General features: G+C 39.4%; 1 protein-coding gene across 2 annotated transcripts in view; it reads right to left on the reverse strand.

The window, feature by feature from the left end:
* THSD7B (thrombospondin type 1 domain containing 7B) overlaps window positions 1-24,645 on the reverse strand; it is a 329,723-nt gene that overhangs the window by 125,291 nt on the left and 179,787 nt on the right. For both annotated transcript variants that reach the window (XM_026123469.2, XM_026123470.2), the window contains exons 10-13: window positions 23,784-24,018; window positions 21,271-21,386; window positions 12,704-12,836; window positions 11,511-11,614 (exon numbers count right to left, since the gene is read on the reverse strand). In XM_026123469.2, coding sequence (XP_025979254.2) covers window positions 11,511-11,614; window positions 12,704-12,836; window positions 21,271-21,386; window positions 23,784-24,018 — 588 coding nt within the window. The remainder of the gene's footprint in view (window positions 1-11,510; window positions 11,615-12,703; window positions 12,837-21,270; window positions 21,387-23,783; window positions 24,019-24,645) is intronic.

The raw sequence follows: 24,645 nt of genomic DNA on the forward strand, positions 1-24,645 counted from the left end.
TTAATTTTTCAATTAATTCTCTTTCCAGGCCAGCCAGAACATAGTGACATAAACATTTTCAGAAGTAGTGCAAAAAGAAGAGAGCACTGCTGGACATTGAAAACAAACATAGGTAATAGGAACCATTTCACAGTTGCTCAAAATAGTCTTTGAGGTACAAGCAATTCATAAGTAGCCTCGTCACCTCCAGTCACCATACTGTCACTCTAGTGCACCCCTTCTAAAGTAAAGGTGGGGGATTTTTTGAAAGATAGTTTGAGCCAAGGTTATTCATTCATTCTGCAATTGGAAACTCTTCTCTAAAACCTCAACTGCAGACATGAAGCGGTTGGAATAACATAAAATACAGGTTCAGATTTAATGAACATGATGTCAGGATTTATTTTGCATCTTTGTGACATGTCACACATCAGGCACAATCTTGTGCCTGAAGATTACAGTAAGCCGCAGAGATAAGCCCTCTTATTTAGAATGCTAACACTCATGTAGAGTAGTAGTATCTAATTATTTAAGAAACTTAACTCAATAATATCCAACGAGAACAAGTGCTTTCTAACTATTGCAGAATAAGGGAAAGTGCAAAATGCAACTTCTACCAAGCTTCTCCAAAGGCAGGCCAAAGCTCAGCAACGTGACAATGTTAAATATCTGTTATGAATCAAATTTGGCATTTTCTTACAATGTCTCTGTTTCATTTCACCACGGTTTCGTGTTATTTTTTCTCTGAGAACTGAGTCCTCTAATATTTCATTGGTTTAAACAGGCTCAGCATTTCAAAACCAGGACTGTCCATTTCTTCTGCTATTGCTCAGGTAAAACAAGCATCAAGCTAAGTCTCTTTGGTACTATCATACTGCAAGAACAAACTCCCTCCGGAGTCTCTGGAATTTCTCAGATTTTGGTATTTCAATTGATTGAGACTATTACGGACCAAAAAGAGGTTATTCTGTTAATGGCTTGGAGAAGAACATCTCTAATGTTTTTCAGACAACTAAGAGTTTAAAAGCTTTGTAATAAACTTGCTCATTGTTGGTCATGCTTGAAAGTCTCCAGTTTAGAGCAGCTATTTTGAAGAAAAGTTCTCCTTAAAGCCATTCTCCAGAGAACCTCAGATCTCATGCCCAGCTCTGATGAATTTTTAACAGTTTCTTCATAAATCGGAACAGCTTTGGCATGAATTATCTTTGGATTTGTAAACAACAAAACCATTACAAGAAGTAAATTAAAGCTTTATAAAAGCAAAAGTGGATTTCTATCAGTACTGAATGGGACTGTTTTCAACTCAGGAAGGTGAATAAGAGGGACATGAAAGAGAGATAAAATAACAAACAGAAAAGGAGATCAAATTAGACTCAAATGTCTCAAGAGTAAAGGAGGATTCAATTAAATTGAAAAGCATCAAGAAACCAAAACAGTTCACCCACAGCACAGTTAACCCATGGAACGCAGGGATGCCAGATACAGCAGCGGGTGAGAGATTAGGAAGACTATGAAAAAGATCACATATTTTTATAGATAGTTACAGTGGCAGTTACATGAGTATGAACTCATGTAAATAAATATTATAAAATATTTAAAATATTCAGGGTTATAAACCCTCATGCTTCAGGTTATACGACAACAAAACACAGAGAGTTTTAGAAAGAAATGGCTCCCATATTTATGATTAAGAGCACACGAGGCTGCATGATCTGGTCCACTTACAACCCATCCGTAGTCCCAAAAAGGATTTCTGCACAAAACATGGATCATGCCCCCCATGCCTACTGTTCTTCTCATACGAGTTTCTTGGATTTCTACGACAATTCTGAATCAACTCTTTATAACAAGGATTTTAAATCACTGGAAGCTGGTGCTATAAAAAGTCATAATTGGAAGGGCCTGTCTTCAGTTTGACGGGGAGATTGCTCTTCATTACGTCCCTCATTATGTCTTTCATCCGCCTGGGTAAGTCTCAGCACAGTTAGGTTCTCCTTGGACCACTTTCATCTACTGTACTTTCTGTTTAATGACAATCCATCATTTAAAAACGGACCCCAAAAATGACTCTCACCACACATAGCTGCTTAGATCATACAGACTACAAACTAGATGAAAGAAATCTTAGGAGGACCAAAGAGAGCTGAACTTAATCAGAGGATGAAAGACAAAAGGAAAATCTATCTACCCCTACATTTGAAGAGGAGTTTCCTTCAGATAAGATGATCTTGAGGCTGTGTACCTGTTAAATATGGTGTGAGTACTCTCAGATCATCTGGGACTTTTATGACTGAGATGCCCTAGCAATTCTTGTAAATTGTGCACATTTGGATGGTAAAGCTCTGCTGCCTTTGACTTTGAGGTGATGGGGCCATTTCCTATTGATCTAAAGCCTTCTTCCCTCCCTCTCTTCCCTCCTTCCTCCTAATCAAGGCAGAAAAACATAGCCTGGAAAGCTTTGATGTTCCTTTGCTTTACTTCTCATTATTTTGATCTTTTAACAATCCCTCTATTCGTGCATGCTTGTAATATACATTTTCAGTGTTTATGCCTTCTGGCTTCAAAAGACTTTTCTACTTGACCAAGACTCCCCCTCCCTCCCAGAAAATAAATGCTGTGTGTGGTACTAAGATTCAAATATTCCTGTTTTGATTATCAGATAGGAATAGTATATAGCTAAGCTAGAAAACCTGCTTTTTTTCTTGTACAGAGTAGAATATATTGTCCTGTTTTTGAAGGAAATCAAATACATGTAATTTATCTGACGTAGTCTTCATCATCTTTATCTTACAGGAAGACTACAGATTACTGAATTGCCATTAGATAAAATGTTGCACTGTAGAGAGTACTGTCAGGACAAATTCTCTTAGGAGTCTCCTCAATTACTATGTTGCTAGCATAAGGCTAACACTGACAGAAATCAGTTGGAGTCTCTCCTTCTATTAGGTAGCAGCTATAAAGCAAGGTCATGCCAATTCTCTTATTGCTTATGAAATACTCTTACAGCTGATATACTTGAGGTGGAAGCTAGTCTGGACCCAGAATGGAATATAGCAGCACTGTTTTAAGTGTCTGGCTTGTGACGTCTGCTGACATTTCCCCAGAAAAAAAGCCATGCAGTCCACTATCTTTCTTCTGTGAACAATCTGTCACTAGAAATCTGTATCAATCTTTCTTCCCCTTGTCCTATCAACGAAGACCCAAGTAAAGAAAAACTGGTCTACAGAAACACATTACATGGAGATCAGTGGGATGCAATACAACATGAGGACTATTTCCAACCCCCAAATCATTACCTAGCTTCAGATTCCAGTCCTGCGATGCCCGTACTTACATATACTTGCTACGCTGTCAGGTTGCAGGAAATTGGCCTGCGATGATTTCTATAGGAGATGACAACTTTAGTTCTCATAAATTAAACTGCACGAATCTCAAAGACAGCCACAAAATCCTCAGAGTGATTTATCTGCCACATCTCACATAGCGTCATCTGCCTGTTACCCTCTTCTCCTGCTCCTGATCAGTTCTGGCTTTCCAAAACTTGAATAAACCCCATTATCTGTCCATCTGCCAAGGGATGACCTCCTTCTTCCACAAATGCTGGAAAGACTGAGCATGTGTACGTGATGGCTTTCCGAACAGGAGATTTTATATTCTTTCTCTCCTCTTCCTCAATTTTTCCTTGTTTTCCCTCTTTGTAAAACATTCTATATATTTTTGCATGAAACTAATCTATTATCAAACCCAAAATTAAACCCAGACTTTGGGAAATAATTTAAAGATCAAAGCCTACATGTAGGCTAATATAAATTAGAGCCAAACAATCCAAACCCATATAATAAAACATCCATACTCTAGTGATGAATCTCTCAACATACAGATTCCTGTGCACAGATATACATATTTCATCAAGACCAAAAAAAAGTTTTACATGTGAAATCAAGGGTACGTTTTCATGAGGTTCACAAGTGATTTTAAATCATTCACTGATATTCACCAGAGCTTAGACGCCTAAATATCCAATTTGTTTTTGATGAAGGCGATTTGTGTATTTTGAAAACTTTTTCTAATATATTCTGAATCTGTTGGTAAACAAGGAATTGGAATTACTCAAGACAAAGTTTTGAAGTTCTTATTTTACCTAAATTGTTTGTCTTTATTTATGGTAGCAAAAAGCACCATGGAATAAGAATAAAAGGGAAGATTACCTGTTAAAAATACTCTAGTTCAGGAATCAGAAGAATCTGTTTTAGGAATTAGGAGGTCAAAAAGAAAATTTAAGAAATACATGATTTTATGATTTTCATTTTTAAATAGAATAATGCTACTGACTCAAAGCCCATAATTCCTAAAATTCCATCCCAATTGGATGAAAGGAGATTAAAAAAACATGAACAAATAACGCTCCTTCTTTTGCTTACCAACGTCTACTTCTACGAGCACGAAACTCCACGGAGAGAGTATCTGAGTCACTCACAAACATAAATACACTTTTTCTTAAACATCATTTCAAATTAGTGACAATGTAGAGTCTTTATGCTTTAAGAAAATATTATCAAATCACCAGTACCGGCACTTTTGGAGATGGATGTGTCAGTATTTCGGATCTACCTGAACAGCCTTTCATTATAATTTCAGATTGTTGCAATCACAGCATAAGAACAAGACCTAGTCATATTTTGTTAAACATACAACTATAAAAAATTGTAATCCATTATTCAAACAAGTGCTGGTTTCTGTTCCTACATGTACTCTACTAGAATACTACATTAGTCCTCTTCTCTCACCTCTTTAAGCCCAACATATCCAAGGGGTTCTACTTAAATTTCATGAACAAATCAATACCCATGTGGCTGTGCTTCAAGGAAAATGTACAGTTTCCTAACTGGAATTACTAGGAACATATATAACCATGCAGCTCATCAGGATAACTACACGACATGATACCATGATCCTCCTTTCTCGGTTTATATGGTTACTTATGTTTTGCATCCCACATTGGCTTAAGCCCTATAATTACTGTGCACCAAAACAGATACATCTACACCTATTTAAGTTATATTTTCAGCCTTTTATTGTTGAAGTTTCATTAATATTTTTCCTGCCTGGCTAACTTGCTTTATTTACATGCATAGGTGAATCTCAAGGAATAAAGGCAATATATATGAGGACTTATTCACCACAATTTTGCTAAGGAGAGGAAAATTAAATATTGAAGGGAAAGGAAGATTGATTTTCTGTGATAACTGGGATGATATTTCTACAAAACAGCAATTACAGGTAGAGAAATCCAGACATTCTGACAGTGAAGAAAGAAAGGTGAGGTCAGAAAGAAAATTTAAGAAATATATGACTTTATGATTTGCATTTTTTGCAATCGTATAACACTACTAACTTATAATCTATAATTCTTAATTCTAGACTCAGCTCTGCAGTACTGCTGCCCAGTTGTGTACACGGTGCAAGTGCCGCACATTTTTTATTATTGTCTTTCATGAAAATTTCACTTTTATGATGTCAGAGCATTCTGATTTTCCAGCTTGAATCTTTATCCTGCCTTTCAAAGTATTCACAATCTGCAATTTGCAGTTAGCCAGATGTGTTACAGATGTGCCGTCTCATTATCCACATTGTTAGGGAAAACACTGAAGGGAACCACGGGAACCTGCCCTGTGGGAAGCCATCTGAGGTGGCTTTCCAGATTGACAGCAAACAACTGATAACAGAGCTTTGCACATGTTTTTTCTACAAGTTGCACAACCACCTCATCCTGTATTTCTGCAGGCCATACTTTCCTATTGCACACGGGAGGCTATCACGTGGGACAGCACTCCATTTCTTCCTGAAGTCAAAGGAATATTATCTGCACTGCTTCCCATGTACCTTGTTGCTTACCCCCCGGCCCCCTGTCTTGTCATAGAGAGAAATTAGATTATCAAGAGCAACGAATAGTAAATCGATTGTGTTTTGGTTGTTTCTTATCACCTTATTTCCCTCCACATGTTTACAAGCTAAAAATTGCATTATCAGTGACAAGAAAACAAAAATACAGATAACGCCAAGCTTGCGACTTCGTAATATCCTCTAGGAAAGCCGTGCAGGTAGAGTGTCTGCTAAGTCACAGACGTACGTGACTCCTGCAACGGCGACAGGAGGGAGACGTTATGTCACACGCAGAAGCGCGTTTGGACTGCGGCTCTCAGCGTAGGAAGGGCCACCCTCAAAACGTCGATCCACACGACAGACAGACCTCGCTTCACACATCTCCCCGTCAAACACAGCACAAACAGGACTCTGCTCCTGTCCTCACTCCAACAATTATTTTCCCCCTCGGCTACTATTTGCTGTCTTTGCTATCACAGCCAGCACCTGACAGGCAAGCGTCTCCTAGACAGCCATACCTCAAATTAAGCTGTATGATCAGGGCTTCACGAAATGCACACAGCAGAAATAAGCTGTTCATAACTCAAGGCAGCGGTGACGGCTGGAGCTCCACGACTACGCCAGTGGCAGGGACCATCAAGCTCAGCTCACCAAGCTCCCGAACCCCAGGGTCACCCGTGTCCCGTGTCCCTACCGCCCCCGATTTGGAGTCGGTGCCCAGGCCAGCGTTACCAGTAGACTTCCAGCACGAAGCACTGACAGACGCGGGGAGCCCTCGGCATCGCTCCGAATAGGAGTCAAGGTCCTATCAGATTAATGCTAATATTAGAGGGAGCTACTGACGACAGGTAGCTACTGCCCGCTGGGCAGATTTACCCACAGGACTGTACTACCACATACTGCTCCTAAAATACCACCATCTAACGGAACGAAGCTGTGTTTTTGCCGCATATACATGTATTCAGTATAAATTGGGTTACCGCATTGCCTCCAACCTGTAAATTATAAAGCAATTCCAGTCTGTAACTCCTGAAATTGGTATTTCTGTGCAAAAGCTTTCTGTAGTATCACACAACTGAAATTACAATGAACATATATGCTTATTTAGCTAATCAGCAATTATATTAACCACACACATAACAGGCAATAAGAAGTGCTGGCTAACTAACTATTTATCATGATGCTTTTTTGATGGCACATCTCATTACAAGTTATCATAAAATAATTTCGGTAGAAACAATAGTAACGTATATGGCCATTACTGTGTTGCAGCTTGAAAATACATTAGATAACACATCTAAAGGATGCCTGTTTGAAATATATTTGTAAATGCAGTGTTCACAGACAACACCAGAATTCACTCGTTCATCCTTTTTTAGTATGGAACAAACATTAATTTATGCCACGAATTTATTAAAAACTATGCTTGCAAGAGCACTTCTGCTTATACTTTAGGTAAGATTTTACTTGAATGATTCTCACGTTCAAACACACTCAGAAAACTCACACGGCAGATCGTTAAGATTTCTTTTCTCAGAATGATAAGTATCTGATCTGCATCTCAGGCTTATGTGCAATATTCCTCCAGCTATCACAAAAGCCCCAAGCTAGAGCCAGAAACCTGTAATGAAAGAGACAGGAGTCTTAAATTCCCTGAATTTGGTGCTGCCTGGAACCTACTTTTTTTTACTGCCAATTCATACATCAACTTTTTCACTGAAATGGATCATATTTAACCCCAACTATCTTTGCAAATTCCATGTGGTATTAATTTACAACCCAATTAAAGAATGAAAGAAATAGAGCATACATGACCTGATCCTACAGCACACAAACATACATATGCTGAGATGCACAGCAACGCTGTTCAGTATTGATCCAGCCTATGCCCTCAGGTGAGCAGGGGAGAGTGCACTTCTCCCAGGCAGAGGAAGTAGTTTCTCATTACTGCATTGGTGGCTTTATTGGTGTTTTCCTGCACATAACTCGATAAATCATTCTCCAAGAATATTTGCTGCTTTGTGTCACAGCACTTCTGTATACTCGCAATGCGTATAATCACCTATTACAGGTCTGAGATGGAGACAAGGTCTATGCTAATGGGGGGAGAAACACGGTCATTTCCCCAAAATGAATCACAGTCAAGATGTGGCAAGAGCAGAAGAAACGAGACATGATGGGTCCCACTGCCGCAGCTTCTCTCTGCTTTTGGAAAGTAACTACTTTTTCATAACTATGTTGTCAGTGTATTTCCAAGACCACTTTTTAAAGTGCAGACTCATTACATCAGTCTGGTCTGTAATACATGTCTATTTATTTTATTCCATAGTTTTGAAAAAGCCTTCAAAGACACTTGCTTAAAACAGGCTTTCCATCCACTAATTAAATGTTAACAATCCCTTGTAATGAGCAACACATTTTTCCCCCAAAACGTAAATGTCTAAGGTGGCTGATCATGTCGGCACTGCAGCGACAGGTCATTTCTGGAGGATCCTCCATCACAAACATCAGTGAATACTAAAGTCACTGAAGGGCAGCTGAAGCAGAAGCAATTTTCTCACAGTCTTGACACCTTCTAGTAAATTAGTCACTTGTCGAGGAAAATGACAGCTACGTAGCAATAGAAAAGCTTGTAGAGCTCTTCATTTATTCTTAGAAACGTTCTCTATGTCACTGCCAAGCAACAGTAATATCCCCACCTTGTTTTATTCTGGAGCGCCCTATCCGGGGGGCTTTTTGCAAATCATTCCTTAACAAAGTTTAAATAACAAGCTCTAAATGCTATTTTTCCCGTACCTGTACAACTGTTCCCTGCATAAGTTAGTCCACTGAAGCTAAGTACAAAACAAAAGGCTGCTGTAATTAGTATTATAGTGTAATATCATTCCAAGATAAAGCCATGAAAACTGCAGCTTCAGAGGGCTGCCATCTATTTGGCTATTCTGATTTTTATTCACAGACAAATTCTGGTATCTTCAGCATGTGACATAGTACCTCTGTACGCAATTTCAGTGAAAACACTCATGGAGCAAGATACCGTAATAGGGTCTCGGGATCTATCCTAGAGAAAGAATAAAGCTTGAAAGCCATTTCAGACTTGCTTTCCCTCAACAGAATCATAGTTCTAAATATATGCACAAATATACACTTCAGAAATAACTGGTATGAACTTAATGACCATAAAATTGGCCAGATATGACAGTCGTTTAAAACTGAAATCCTCTTATTTACATGACATGGTATGGACAGCAAAAGAAAAAAAATCTAAAAATGGATGCTCTAAGATACACTAAGACTGATAATCTGCAGTGGCAAAACAGTAACTGCTGTTACATGGGAAAAAAGAAACCAGGCAAATTCATATAAATGCTCTTTGGAGAATAAGCACTTAACAGCTAAGCAGGTTGACAAACTGTGCACACCGATTACTTTGCGAGCCAGTTACTGCCCGGAGTGGTGGTGGTATCTGCAATGCAAACACATGCATAGGAAGCCTGAATATCGCAGGAAAACATACATATATGGCTCTATAACACCTGGAGTCCTTATACTGATGGGGCAGTTTCCCCTAAAGGATTTCCATAGACTCACAGAATCATACAATATATATTTCAGTTGGAAGTGACCTCTGGAGGTCCGATGCCTGCTCAAAGCAGAACCGATTTCGAAGGTAGAAAAGGTTGCTCAGGACCCTATTCAGTTGAATTTTGAGAATTTCCAAGGAATCTACAGTCTCTGTGGGCAGTCTGGGATTTTACCTCACTACAGCTGTGATCAACTGTTATCTTTTGTTATTTCACTGCACACCTCTGAGAACAGTCTGGTTCCCTCTTCCCTATGAACATCCCTCCACCCCCATCAGACACTTGAAGTAAGATCCCCCTTATCCTTCTCTTCTCCAGGCTGAACAAATCCAGCTCCCTCAGCCTCACTTCACATGTTAGTTCAAAAATCTCCAGAGACCCGCTTCATGGTGAAGGAAGATAAGTCCTGAAGTGTCAAGGTCTACGAACAGGAAAGCTTCTCCAAGGTGTGTAAGCACAAGACATCCTTGGCTGAATGGCTGCTCGCTGACAATATGGTGGCACGTTTCCCCTTCCCACACGCTAGCTGCTCTTGAAGACTCCAACTAGTAGCAAGGGGAAGTAGAAGCAGCAGCTTTCTAAAAGTTTCCCTTACTGACCACTTTTATTGATAAGATACAGACTCACTGCAAATCTAGCAGCCTTTTTTTTTTTTCAGAAGCAGCATGATCAGAGCTAGCAGCTTGGTTTCAGCTGGCTTCTCCATGGAGTTCACTCCCTTAGTTTGCAGGAAACATCTTGAAAATCTTCTTACATGGATTTCACCCGAGAATTAATCTTCCTGAAGCCCCATTCATCCTCAATAATAACCAGCAGACTGGTTCCATCATATCATATAATTATGAAAACCAGAGCTATTATGAAAATCACAGTTAAATATAAAAAGTGAACCTGGCGCTGAAATAATTTTTGCTTAAACCCACCATGCTATCAGATTACTTTCCCATGATTACACCCGAAACAGCAAATACTCTTCTATTTGAAAGGTTGAGAGCTAAGGAGCTCTTCACAGAGCAAAAATAAGCTTGATACTCTTCCATTACTCTTAAAATTCTGTCAGAGTAATATTAATACAAAGATCATGCATCTACTGGAGCATAAAGATTATCTTCACATGCAGAAGCAGGAATAAATTGAAGGACAATTTACAGGGCTCTCTTTGAAAAACTCGTGGAAAGGCTTGTGGTCAAAACCTAGTTAAAGATATTTCCTCTTTTGAGCATTAGTTTGAAAGATTTTTTTCTTTCAGATACAGCCCACATACTGTCAGGGCTTTTCTTTCTTTTCCTTTGTTTCCAGATTATGTAAAAAATTCAGTTCATCTTTAAAGAATAGGTTCTAACCTTATGAAGAAGTAAATTACTATGTCAAGTTTCTTTAGCTAACATACCTGTACAGTAATTTTTTTCAATAATAACAACCTTTTGTTAAAGGTTTTATTGCATTTCCCAGCAGACTGACAACAGTCAAATCTCTAAGCCATCTGCTAGAATCACTACAAACTCTGATCTCATACTCTCGATAGTGAAATTCTTCTTAACACTTTCGTTCAGACACTTTTTTTCAGATCACTGTATCTTCCAAATGCTTAATCACATAAAAGGCAGGAGCCCAAAGCCTTTACCCACACTGAACTTCTCAAATAGTCTTAAGGCATATCTGGCCTCAAGCAAATTACTAGTAAAAATTTAAAATCGCAAGAAAATTTCCCTTTTCATTTTGTGGCAGCAACCACAGATTACTCCATAGTGGCCTACAGGCAGTTCTTTCAAAACCCATGTGCTTCATCTTTAGTCAGGAACAACAGGTTACCATAACAATAACTGCATATCAAGCACATATCCCTTCCTATAGTCCAAGCATAACATCATGGTACTGGAGCTTTAACTTCCAGAACAGCAGCAAAACAATAAAACAGGACCACTTCCCAGAACACTTCACGTTATAGTTGAACTACTTCAGTCACTTGGTTTCTAAATCAGCTACTGTGAAAGAGTAAAGATCCTACTTAAATGTTATCCATCATCACCTTAAATACTTGGAGGTTGCATAGAGAAACTTTACCTCTTGATTGTAAACCGTGTCCACAGGCCTCATTATGTCCCAGTATACTCTGTCTCACTGAATCCGGCACCAACACACAGTGACTCCATCGATGGGTCTTCCACCTGTAGGAAGAAAAAGGGTTAATTATTAAAGTGGTGAAAACTGGAAGACAGCTAATATGTGCAAGCAAAAACTTCAGAAAGCTGACTTACAAATGATGAGATACTGCAGAAACTTAAGGAAAAACAGTTTTAAAAAGTTGTAATTACCCCTGAAATAAGCACTGTCAACTGATACTCTGATTCAAGGTTTAACCTCTAGAAAACCAAACCCGTCCTCCAACCATGGTGTCTCTTCTCATTTTTGCAGGGCATACTTCAAAGCCACATAAAATAAAGAAGAAACAGTTTCAGTGGGCTTTGCAATCAGGCTCTCCCGCAAGCCCCTTCTCACACAGTTGATGCTTTACATAATCCACATTATGATATGTGGCATTCAAGAACAGAGGAAAACAGTTTTCCACAGTGCTATGTGGTATGGAGCTATGCAGAGCTCAATGTTATTAACACTGCTGTTTTCTCACCACATCCAGTTTTGTGCTGTGCTTTGAGACCATGTCCTAAAGGATGTGTGGGCTGAAGGTTTATACAGAAAGATACGATACATTTCTATTTACTAACACTGTATAACAGACGGGTCATAGAATTTTAATGAAGAGTGGTGAGAAATTGCCCTACTATACTATTTGTCTAACCACAAATTTTTAAAGTGCATATTATTCACTGGAATGAGAGAGCCTGGAGAAAAGACAAAGTTTCTGCAATATACATACAATTATGGAAAAGGTAGTTAAGTGCCTAAATCTCAAAATAGATTACATTGATTTTTACTGATATTCAGGGAGGAGTTCCCAGTAATACCTTCCTTAAACACTTCAAACCCAGAGGTTACCATTCTTAGGAGGTGTGTTTATCAGTGCTTGTTTTGATGATGTCAGATCTACTGAAATCTCCAATTTAAACTGTACTTGCTTGCTCTATGCATTCTACAAGAGGTTTATTAGTGACACACTGTTATTTGTTTCTGACCCTGCATTTTCCAGTTATGTGTTATTTTTTGGTAAAAACTGTACAGGATGATCCCATATGATTAATTCCTAGAGAATCAGAAACCCACTGGCAAAAAATGGGTTTGAAGCTAATTCTTTTTACCTATACACTGGACAGACGGGAATATCTTCACATTCCCTCTCTTCATACAAGGTGTCCGGGCAGGCTTGTCCCCCGTTGGCAGCGCTCTGAACTATTATCCTGTATCGAGACTGCTTTATTGCTGTGGCATTGCCTGTAAAACAAACAGAAATTTGCCTGACACACGGTTGGCACCCTGAATGAGTGATCTAGCTGTCTTGGTTAAAAAATGCTTTGCATTACAATTATATTTTGAAATCACGAGCCCTCTGGCACTACCCAGAGATGTGGGGGGAACAGTACTTTGTATCAAAAAGATACCACTGCCTGCTTTAGAATTATAAATAGTTCAGCAGAAGTGCACCTGGAAGGTTTATAAATCAAAGGTCTCGGGGGAAAAAGGAAAAAAAAAATCAAAAAATGGCTTTTTTACAGAACATCAAATCAGACAAGAAAATAAGTATGAGCAAAGACTTAAGCAACTATCTATAATGAATAGGAAAAAAGAACTTTGACAGATTTTGTGCTTGAGAACATATTCTGGTGGTCTCAGGCTGCTGCCAGCAACCCACCTTCTAGAGTGCCTAGAAATTATAAATGATAACTTCCTCATAAGAGGAGCCAACCGAGGGTAAATATGAACTTAACGTCAGTCTAACGCAAGGTCAATCCATTCAGAAACACAGTTTACGAAGTCTACAGCAGAGCATGCCGCATGCTGGGATGCAACAAGAGTGACAAGGAAAAGATGTACCACCAGTCTCATTCCACAGCTAAAACAAATGGGGTCCTTGGCTGTGTAAGGGGCAAGAAGTGGAGACAGGGTTGGTGTAACTGCTATGTATGGCAGTAGTACTCTTACTGGTACTGTGTTCACACTTCAAAACCAGATCCCAAAATACTGAAAAGGGATCTTGATAGAACTACATAAATAATCACAGACCAGGAAAACATGCCTTATAATAGTGGACGTCATCAAACCTAATTTGTCCAAGAGAGGAAAATGGTGTGTAAAATAGCCCACTTGTAGGAATATTACTTTGATAGCTCAAGATAAGGCCAAAGCTGCAGTAGCAATATTACGGTGTTTCATAGTAGAAGGAAAACGTAGGAAAATTCGCACTGAACAGAAGGAACAAGTCCAATAAATTGGCCAGCTCCAAAAATGTCAGTTAAGCATGACTTTGTTCACACTGGTGCTAGGCCTGAGATTGCTGCAAAGGAACTTGGGACCTGGGAGGTAACTCCTCAGGAGGTTGTCCCCGCCAGCTCCTCCCCAGCAGTAGGATCAGGAAGCCCAGGGCAATCCCCCTCTTGGTTCTTCAACAGCCACAGACACAACAGCCACTACAGCTTCCTACAGTCTCCCTTTGGATGCCTATTCCAGTGCTTGTAAAGCCTCATAGAGAACTTTTTCCTGAAATCTAACCCAAATCATCACTCCAGTAAACTGAGCAGATCCCTTTTTATCTTACTTCACTAGACATGGAAAAACATGTGATCACTATCTACTGCTGAAAAGACTTTATAAAAGGTGAAGGGCTTATATCCATCCTAGGTCTTCCCTTTTCTAGACTAAGCAAAACCAGCTCTTCATAGGTCCTACTTCAACCATCTTCCATTGGTGACTGTCTTAAAATACAGTGCCCGAGGAATCCCACCTATGGCCTCACCAGCGCAAAGTACAGTAATACCTTCAATGCCTTACATATGACAAGCCCATTTAAAACCAGTATGAGTTTTACCATTTCAAATTGTTGACTTTCATTCATTTTGTAGTCCATTATATCTCCAGAGGTCCCTGAGACAGTACTGATGTCTTTACTTCCCATTTTGTGCAATTGATTTTTCCTTCCCAAGACATATTTTGAGCAATTTCTCAAAGATTTCAACATCATTTAATATATAGTCTACTGCATCTGCTACCTTTTTCAGCTTTGTATCATCCCCAAATGTTATTATTCAAGCACTGAAGTTGTCAAGACAAATACCAAATAGAACTGGGCAAAGAACAGTTTTCTACACAACCCTCCTTGGCACATGCTCCAGTTTCACTTGTCAAAAATCTACCACTTTCTTCACATTCATTAGACCATCTATGCTGTCAAAAGAAGAGATTGGGCTGAACTCACTAGGCAGTTTTTTTGTTCTCAACAAATCCATATTGGCCAGTTTATCATCTTCATATTCTTAAGATGTTTATAACGACTAATATTTTTCTTGGTTTTTTTTCCTACATAATGAAGTTAAGATCTCTAGTTTATAATTTTTTTTATCTTTGTTTTTTCTGTTTCTTGTATTACTGAGTCTTGGTTAGTCCCTTAGGATCTGCCTATTTCTATCCCAGAAGACAGTCGTTAAATGCTCTGGCATTACTCTATTAATTCCTTTTCTATTCATGCAGACCTACTGACATGGAAACACCTAATTTATTTAAATATATATTCTTTAGTCCATTCCTTTCCTGTCTGCAGACTGAAACAATGGCAGCATTCTCCATGTTGCGCTTCCCTCATTTCTCATTAAGTAATGGACATACATTTTGTTTAGCTTCTCCTTTCTTCTACTCTATTTATGCAGTTCTTCTTGTTACCTCATATCCTTCCATAACTTATTTTGCATTCTTGATTTATATCCCATATTTTTAGACATTCCTGTAAACCCGTCTGTAGTTTCATGCTTGTTTCTCATTTTTGTAAAACAACTTGAGAATCAAAAAGGAATCAGGATTCTGAACAATTCTGATGATGAGAAAAGATAAAAACAGGGTTATGCTTAGCTGTGTTTGATTTTTTTCTCTTCACAGTTTGAGGCATGAACATGCAAGTCCTACACAGGCCTACACACATTTGTTCACCTGTGTTATCGGCTTTCTTTTGCTATTGAAATAGTTTCAAGATGGGAAGCAGCATAATTGTGCAGTTGGGCTTCAGCCCTTAGAACAGTCTTTCTTGGTAGCTCCCAGATTTTCTATACTCCCTTTTGCACAGACCATATTCCCACAAGGTATAGCTACCAATTTGCTGAGTTTGTTGAAGTCTGTCTTTTGTAAAACTCTCTTGATGATATTGCCATTCTTTCCTTCTCCTAAGGATCGCAAACTCTATCACTTTGAGATGATTTTCATTCAAATTATCTTCCACCACTAGAATCTTAGCCATTTCCTTCCCATTAATCAGTACCAAATCTAAATGAGCTTCCCATAGCAATTTTCTCCACCTCAAGAAACTAAATTATCCTCAATATCTACTGTACGTTACTCAAACCCCATTTTCAAAATTGAATTTCCTCACTGGCTTTTCTACAGCCTTCATCACAAATGTTACTGAACATAGTTTTTATATATCATTTGAGATTGTTATAGTCTGATTTTCCAGAGTATTAGCATTATGTAGTACTGCACGTTCAAAGCTCAACCTCAGATGATTTCCAGTATGGCTATGACTGCTTGCCCTCCTGAAAGATCAAACCCCAGGATCTCAAGACAACCTTAACTCCTACATCCTTGACTTTGCAACTTTGATAATGCCACTTCAGACTGTTTGGGGCACAGGCTATTTTCTAGGATTTTAAAAGTCATCTCCCTTCCTTTCTTCAAAGAAATGTCAATATGCCATCGCAGGGGCAGAAGGAGAGAGACACTTACACTACACAGGCCTATGCCATTTGAGTCTACGGGGCTACTGACAGTACTCATCACTCACTGTGCTAGCGGTTGCAACTGAACACGCCTGTCATACCTGTACCAGCTAGGGATTCAGAGAGCACTGTGATAGGAGTGTTTAGAAAACTTGTGAACCACGCCCGTTTTAAATCTTAAAACTAAGCTTTACTTAAGTCATTGATTAATAGCACACTTCTTGCTGATGGTTAAATCTTATACAGTTTTAATCACCACTATATACACAAAACTGTTAGTCTTCAACACTTACATCCTAAATCAGCTGTGCAGATAAAACACCATGGAGTTGATGCCGTATTTTCTGCATGGTGGGCTACAGTCATGCCCTTGTCTTCTTTCTCCTCTCATTTTCCTCCTCTACATCTGATGTTTTTATGCTATTGCTCCCCTCTTAAAAAGGGAGGCCTCTTCTGCTCCCCTTACAGCATATATCTTGTTTTTGGGAGGATGTCCTACCTATTTGCAGTCCCTTGTGCTTATCTTCTCCATCTTGCTATTTTTGTTACTTGAATGCCTTCTACATGCAACTACACCTATTTTTCTTTGCTTCTGGTGGCCACATTGCTCACATAACTTGGGTAAAGCTTTTGCAGATATTTGCCAACAGCGAATGAAGGGACAATTCAGTGCTCTGGAGCACACAGACTCTTCCTCCTGGCACCTGTAAACCAGGGGAACAGAAAACACCATCATCCAGCAGCTCTCCCATTCCCCCAACTGCTCCTTGCACACAGACTCATATGACTCCTATCGATCCATCCTCTGCATTCCTCATTTGCTCTCGCATTTTGGCTTCCTCTGCACTTGACTCCCGCGGCTTGCCCCAGGGTACTGCCCAGGGCTCTGCAAGGTGAACCGCCATTGCCGGAAGAGGGACAAACTTGTTCACTGCTGTAAAGCCTGGCTTTATCCTGCCAGAATAGCTGGGGCAGCTTTCACAGGTAGCATCCGGCTTCAGCCTTTTTGCTCTTGACAGGAGGGGACATGCACAGGCCAGGCAGCACAGGATTTGTGAGCACATGCATGATCAGGATTGACCCTAAAGATTGCAGGTACCAAAATCAAAGCCATCTCCAGTACTTCTGTGGGGACAGACCTTTTGAAGGCATGTGTCTTTAAATCTGGCCAACTCTGGGGGAGTTTTTGCGAGAATAGAAAGTGGCAGATCCTTGACAGAAACTGTCCAATACAAAGTAAAGGTCACTAGAATTATTTACCATGGCTATGCCATAAATTTTATCTACTTCTGCCCCATCTCATTTCAAAACTGATTTAAGTCATGGGGGAAATAAATTGGATAGTTACAGCCTAACATTTCATGCAAGCTTATTTACAGAATTAAATAACACTGAAATTGCTGGCCTGCATTGCAGACCAGCAGCGCCTGGAAGAGGAGAGGTGCTGCTGGAGCAGCAACACGGCACGGAGGAAGGGAGCTTGCACGCATCCTGCACACACAGCTACCACCACCGCTTCGTACAGCCTCCAGCTTCCCCAAACATTCAGCTGCAGAAAATCAAACACCAATGGGTTTAGAAATAATCTTCACATATTTTCTTACTAATTAATTTAATACATACACACCCTTTCTTACTAATAAAAGTCAGCTGAAAAATATAGATATGGATATTCCCAGCTTTAGATAAGTGATCCATACAGATACTCCCACTTTACTCAAAACTTAGAGGAACAACCTATTTTCAGGAGGGAGATGAAAAATGGTATTCATTGTCATGTGTTTAGGTTGGTGACCTCTTTTTAACCTCCCCCATTTGATATCTATGCTGACAGATCAGCGAGAACATCACCCATGCCAAAAGCAGTGACTGCCCCAGCACAGCTTCGCTATGGGGTTTGCAGGTGATGGAGTAAACCTACCTGCTGCACACTCAAACCATCCCATATCCTGAAACCTGTACTTTGATTCTTTGATTCTTCTCTCAGTTCATCCTCAAAGACCAATTAAAACAGATATATCACAGGAGAGCATGGTAGACAGTTGTCACCTTTAAGTATCCGAAATGGCAGAGAATCAATAACTTGTAACAACCGCCCTGTTCCTGGCTCACCAACAGGTGTTTGAATCAATTGCACTTCTTTTGTGAATTATGTTGTCCATCCATCTGTTACTGCCCTGAGTTCACTGCTGTCTACACTTCTGAGGTGGGAGATAATCCTTTGCCAGAAGACAGCCTGTTGTCTGATGACATTTAAATGTAGGGGAAATGTCAGCTTTTTTGCTGTTAGCTAGTAAAGTCGGATGCATTTGCTCAGATAAACTACAAACAGCTTAACTGGTAAAGTTCTGTGCAAACCTGATTTAGAGACTGCATGTTTGCCTAAGCTCTGATCTTATGCCGGTACACATTTAATTTTACATTTGCCATGCAATACCTGTTCCTGCTTGATCTGCTTAGTAATCCACCATCTGTATATTGTTTTCATTAAATACAACTTTTCCATAAAAATCAAAACACTCAGCAACTCACATATGCATAGTGTTTTCACAATTTCAATATCATGTTGAGGGGTTTTTTTAATTGTGCAATGCAAATTAAAAAAAAAAGAATCTTACAATGCAGCCATATCAATAACAGATCTAGCAAAAAGCAAACTCCCCCACCTAAGAAGCTTTAATTTAGAATTATATTAAAATGATAACACTGCCAAGGAGGTTAAATAATTAATTTCTTCTCATTTCAATTGTAGACTATTATTTAATAAACAAAGTAATTTACCAGGTAATTTATTCTACTTCTTCATAGGGAGCTCGTTTAAAGTCTAAAAATAAATTGCTAATTAAAAAAGGATTCACTGTTTTAGAAAGCAACTAATTTCCCTGTAAAATCCAACAAGAACCATGCTAGAGCATCCACTGAGAAACTTTGAAGAGCAAGGAAGCTGCCAAGAAAAGGGAAGTATTCTGATAACTAGGAGGACTAAAAAAAGGGAAGTATTCTGATAACTAGGACTTTCATCTGAACGATTACTGAAACACACAGAATTGTCACAAAAAACAACACTAGATCATTATAAAGAAACTTTGCTAAACATCTACCGTACAAAAGCTTACCAGCTACATGAAAGAAACACTGCAAAGCGCAGGAGCTATTTGCTCAACCCTGTATACACGTCTAAGTTTGTCAAGAGAAATACACTTCACATAATATAGCAACTTCATATATAGCAATGCAACGTTGGGGAGTTGGACTTCAGACTTTGCAGGCAGAAGCACAGAAGGAATTTAAAATAAAAGAAAACTTGCATGTTCAAATCTGTTCATAAGGACCCAAACCCCCTTAAACGCATCAGTGTCAATAAACTCCCAAGTTCAGAATTCATTCAAATGAATGCCCTAAAAATTACTAGATCCTCTAATTTTGCAAAGGTATGCCTCTGTGTGCCTATGCACATGGGTTTGATCAGAAGTTATTGATGAGCACGTGCCTTAGAGAACTTGGTTAGAAATATATATTAAAAAACAAACAAACAAACAGCAGCGAGGTTTTATGCTAGATGAGGAAGCCCAGCTGTTACTACCTACTCTCATCTGCGTGAGCAGGGTTTTCTGTGCATCACTCTACTTATGCCCAAGGGATTCTTAGCTGCCCAGCTCCTTTCCCTGATCCTGGTCTCTGGCTCAGCCCTTCCTTTCAGCGGAAAACCCCTGTCCTGCTCTGCCTTCCCCGCACGAAGGAATCCTCCCTGACCGCCCGGCGCATTATGCTTACGTCCCTCCAGCCCTTTGGCAGGCGCCCCATGGAAGTGCACTGTGAGAAAAGGAGGGGCTCATGTATTTGTGGATCCTTTCCTTCTCTCTCTGTTCACTAACGTGGCATCACTGCTCACTTAAGTTTGCCCTGGTGCAGACATTTCCCATTTCAGCATTACACGCGTTGGCAGCTCCCCAAGTCTGTGCGTGAAATCCCCAAGACCCGTTATAGCAGCTTCTGCTGCCAGGAAACAGAACTGGAAAGAAACCCTGGAGAACAGCGAACTGCTAAAGCCTGAGCAATAACTTCGAAGCAAAGGCAGCAGTAGTGTGCTCCAGATGCCTCGGAGTCCAGGAAATCCTCCGGGGGCTGCAGGCACCCCTCCACTCCCAGTGTCACCTGGTTCCCCTCGTCTCCCTCTTTGGTGTCGAGACATGGACTAAATACACCAAATGGGGAGAAATCTTTCAGGTTTCATCTTAGAGCTCTTTGCCCTCTTCCTCCCTCCTCATGTGAAAGCATGAAGTATCTGCCTTTCAGATGTAGCTGGAAGACTTGGCAACAAAAATTCAAAAACTGCAATTTAGAGTGGCAATTTCTTCCATATTAATGCAATGTCATCTACTTCTAACAGAATCTCAGAGCCTGGATACATATGAACATTTCTTTCTCTAATAGCCCAGAGTCAAAGTGTCTGAAGATGATGTGCACCTGCAAGGTGAACATGGTTGCAGGTGGAGGGACAGCTCCCAGGCCAGGAGCCCTCACGACAGGAACTTAGGTGACTGACCGCTCTAGTAAGGCAAGTCTGAAACCAGGGGGAACACAGTAAAATCACAGGTAAACATGGTTTACCCAAATTTAAAATAAGCGAGGATGTCCTCTGAGATGTCTTCTGATTTAAAAAAAATAGTTTGAACATGAATGAGTTGCTTGAAAAACATGTTTAGGAGTGGGTAAAGACCTTGATTATCTAGTAAGATAAACTTTTTCCTCAAGACAACTGTTACTTATCTGAGCATAAATTCAGAAGATATGAAGACTCATTTGAACCCATAGAACCTATGGGTTCATTATTTAACACATACTGTGAGCCACATGAATATTCTTGAAGATAAGATTTGAAAACACCATGAATAACATTATGGTTTTAATAGCTTGCCTAAAATTTCATTCTCATTTTAAAGGCTTACCAGGTTGACATGTTGTTGGGCAGCGAGTCCACTCACTGAAAGGCGTAACAACACAATCCTTCTTGCAGAGCAGAAGACACGGTCGCACCGTTTCAGGTCTAATGGAATCTGGACATCTATTGATAGGAACACAAAGACACCACATCATCAATCAGAAATCAAACTGCGGGGAAACATTTTACCCCTAAGTCACTCATCGGACTGCGAGCGTACTGTCACAACAAAGACCTCACTTCTGCTCACAGCAAGCCTCGCTCTTCTTCTCTTTTGCACTCATGTAACCAAACTCAATTTAGTACATTTGCATAGATTTAAAAAAATGTGAAGTTTGGCCTGATGAAGACTAAATGTAACTTCCTATATGATGCCTAAAACATGATGCTCACTGAAGCAAAAGAGATATATTTATTACTGAAGAAAGTAAGTAGTCGTGTTTACCAAATAGTCCTGTCGGTTTTTAACGCAATGCACAAGAGCCTTCAAACCACTCACAGGTGTTTATAAAGACTGATATGATATTCTTCAACTGTCAACCATTAGGAAATACAAAGTAGCTTAAAGTGGTTTCTGTGGTCCCCTTCCTGAGGTGTGATAGGAATCTGCAGGCACAGCTCAGGACTGAGGCCTAGATTTTTATTCAAAAATGGTATATAACATAATATAATAATAAGACCTTTGTGGTTTTTTAATTCCTTTTTAACTCCTAAATGAAGAAAATGTAATGCATATTCTAATAAAAATTTCAGAAACAGTTAATAATTAAAAACTGGAAGGGTGGCAAAGGGGCAATATTCTGGGATTTGGCACATCATGCATTTCAAGTAGGGGAACACAGAGAGAACTAGCCTTTTCTAATTTTTATTAATTTCTTGTAGACAGACCACTCAAAAATACCCAGGAATGCATGCAACCAAATGAGTACATTTAGAAAAGGAATATTCCATTAAACCATGCGAGGAAAAAAAATAAATCTTAAGGTCATGATTGCGTGACCGAGATGGTAATCAGATTCTTAGAGGTATAATTTGAAAGAAAATAAATACAAAGAGACGTTTCTTCTCATTAAGCATGATTATTCTAGAAGGCAGAATTCTGTTATCTAACCAGTAAGACATAGAAATGTTTTTCTGCACAGTTCTTGGTTTTATTCAGCTTTCTTTGGCTTGCACCTTCACAAGATACTGTGCAATTTTTCTTTGTGAAATCAGGAAAACCACATGATAGGAAAAATTCAGTATGCCAACATGCAAAAGTTATTTATTGACATAATATAACCTATTCCTGAAGCCGTATCACTAGTGCATTATAGCTGCAGCAATTTTAAACCCAACGTTATGTTGGATCAACTTTCATAAACTCTAATACGAAATACGTCCATGAAAAACCCTACTCCATTTCAGCAATTGCGGATTAGCTCCTGCAGCCCAAAGGGCACCCACCACGCACTACTCGGCGGGAGGGGAAGAGGCTGGGGCCCTCTTTTCCCTTCTCATAGCCGTACTTCCCATGAATATTCACCTTCCCCTTTCAATTCCAGTTCCCCTTAGACTATCTCAAAAGTGAAGGGGACAAACAACTATTTTGGACATTACACAGAACTATAAACAAAATGTTTAAGTAGGCAAAGTTACAGCATATCAATGGATTCTAGCTATAAATGAATACTGGATTTCTTTCCTTTTATTTAATTAATCTCATTAACCTCAAGAATTTTAATTAGCTTTACTGAAATCAACACAGTCTGCTTATATGAACAGGATTGTTTCGAGGGCTACAATAAGAAATGAAACTCAGCTCTAAGTCTCTAGACTCATTAACAGTGCAAAAATAATTAGTAGTATCTTAATTTTTTTATATTTGGGAAAACATCTGTGCTACTCTTTTTCCTAGTTTAGTAAAGCAAAGCAAAATTCAGAATATGTTCACTGCAGAACACATAATTTTATTGTGTTGATACCGCAATACAAAAGCCACATAAATCGACAGAACGATATATATCACTCATATTGTTCTGCCTTATTATGGGGTAAATATAATGCAAAGGCTATTTATTTTCTTATTTTATTAGAGCACTGTTAATAACGTATTGATGAATGTTATGTTCAGATCTAGTTTATATAATCCTCACAACTGCCTTTCAGGAAAAACATGCGCAAAAATTGTGAATGGGAATATTGGAAGAGCAACAGCAAAAATTCTGTGCCACTGGAAAGTGTTTTTTCCTTGCTTTTACGTATAGAATTAAAAAGAGGTTAGCTATTTATTTTTGTTATATATAATTTTATATATTTTGTTATATAGTACCCCTTTCATAGTAGCAAGGGAATAGTGGAGAACTCCTCTGGAAATAAAACTATTTTCAAAGCTGTAGTTTCCCTACAGCAGTTGAAAACGCTTTCGTATTTTATCTATTTTAACTAGAAATAGTCACTCAAGCTATACAAAGCTGTAGCAACCTAAACACCGCCTCACCGTAATAACCTGACGCTACTAACCTAACCTTTCTTAAATACCTTTTGGCTGTAACCTGGCCGGACCCGCTCCTGATGCAGAAGACCCTCCTGGTCTGAAGGCCAACCCCGCAGGCGGCTTCGCGGCTCCAGGCCACGGTGGCGTTGAGCGCGGAGCCCAGGGCCCCCTCGGAGCAGGCGCTCCACGGAGACGTTTCCCAGAAGACGGGCACGCACGGGTGCTCGTTGCAGGAACGGTGCTCCTGCAGGGCTCGGGCAGGGGGACAGGCTTTTCCACCTGGAAATAGTCAAGGGAATATGATATTTTACCTTACAACACATGGCAAAAGGAAGTCATGGAAAAATACACAGAAATGACTGTTCTGCTTAATGCCTATTTTTCTGTTGTAAATAAATAAATAAATAAAGCTTAAATAAAGCTGCTGACCTTTATGGCTGCAATAACAACCTTCTAAAATATTGTTTCCCCATTAAACTAGCCTTGCATAAAATTGTATTCCAACGTATAATGAAAACAGAAATAGGCGAAGTGTATTTCTGAGTTACCTTACTGATACTCCTACACACAGCCACGCTGACTCCATTTAAATGCCAGGATCATGCAGCAAACACCCAGTTAGGTTTAAAGATAAATTAAGCATTATTTTCATGCTCATTCTCCTTACTAATTTCCCAAGGAGAAGCATTCCTTTCCAATATACAGACTCCTTTCCTGCATTGACCAAAAGAGCTAAACTGTACATGATTCTGCACCACAGTCTTGGAGGTTCTGCACATATAGCGTTTGATACCCTCATCTGCAAATCAAGGGGGAAAATCTTGAAAGACAGGTTTTGAGTTTGAAGTCTTACTTTTCTGAAGCAGCCTCTTTCGAATTGCTGTCCAAAGATTTTGCTAAACTACT

Source organism: Dromaius novaehollandiae, chromosome 7 (assembly GCF_036370855.1).
Source record: "Dromaius novaehollandiae isolate bDroNov1 chromosome 7, bDroNov1.hap1, whole genome shotgun sequence".
Classification (NCBI taxonomy): Eukaryota; Metazoa; Chordata; class Aves; order Casuariiformes; family Dromaiidae; genus Dromaius; species Dromaius novaehollandiae.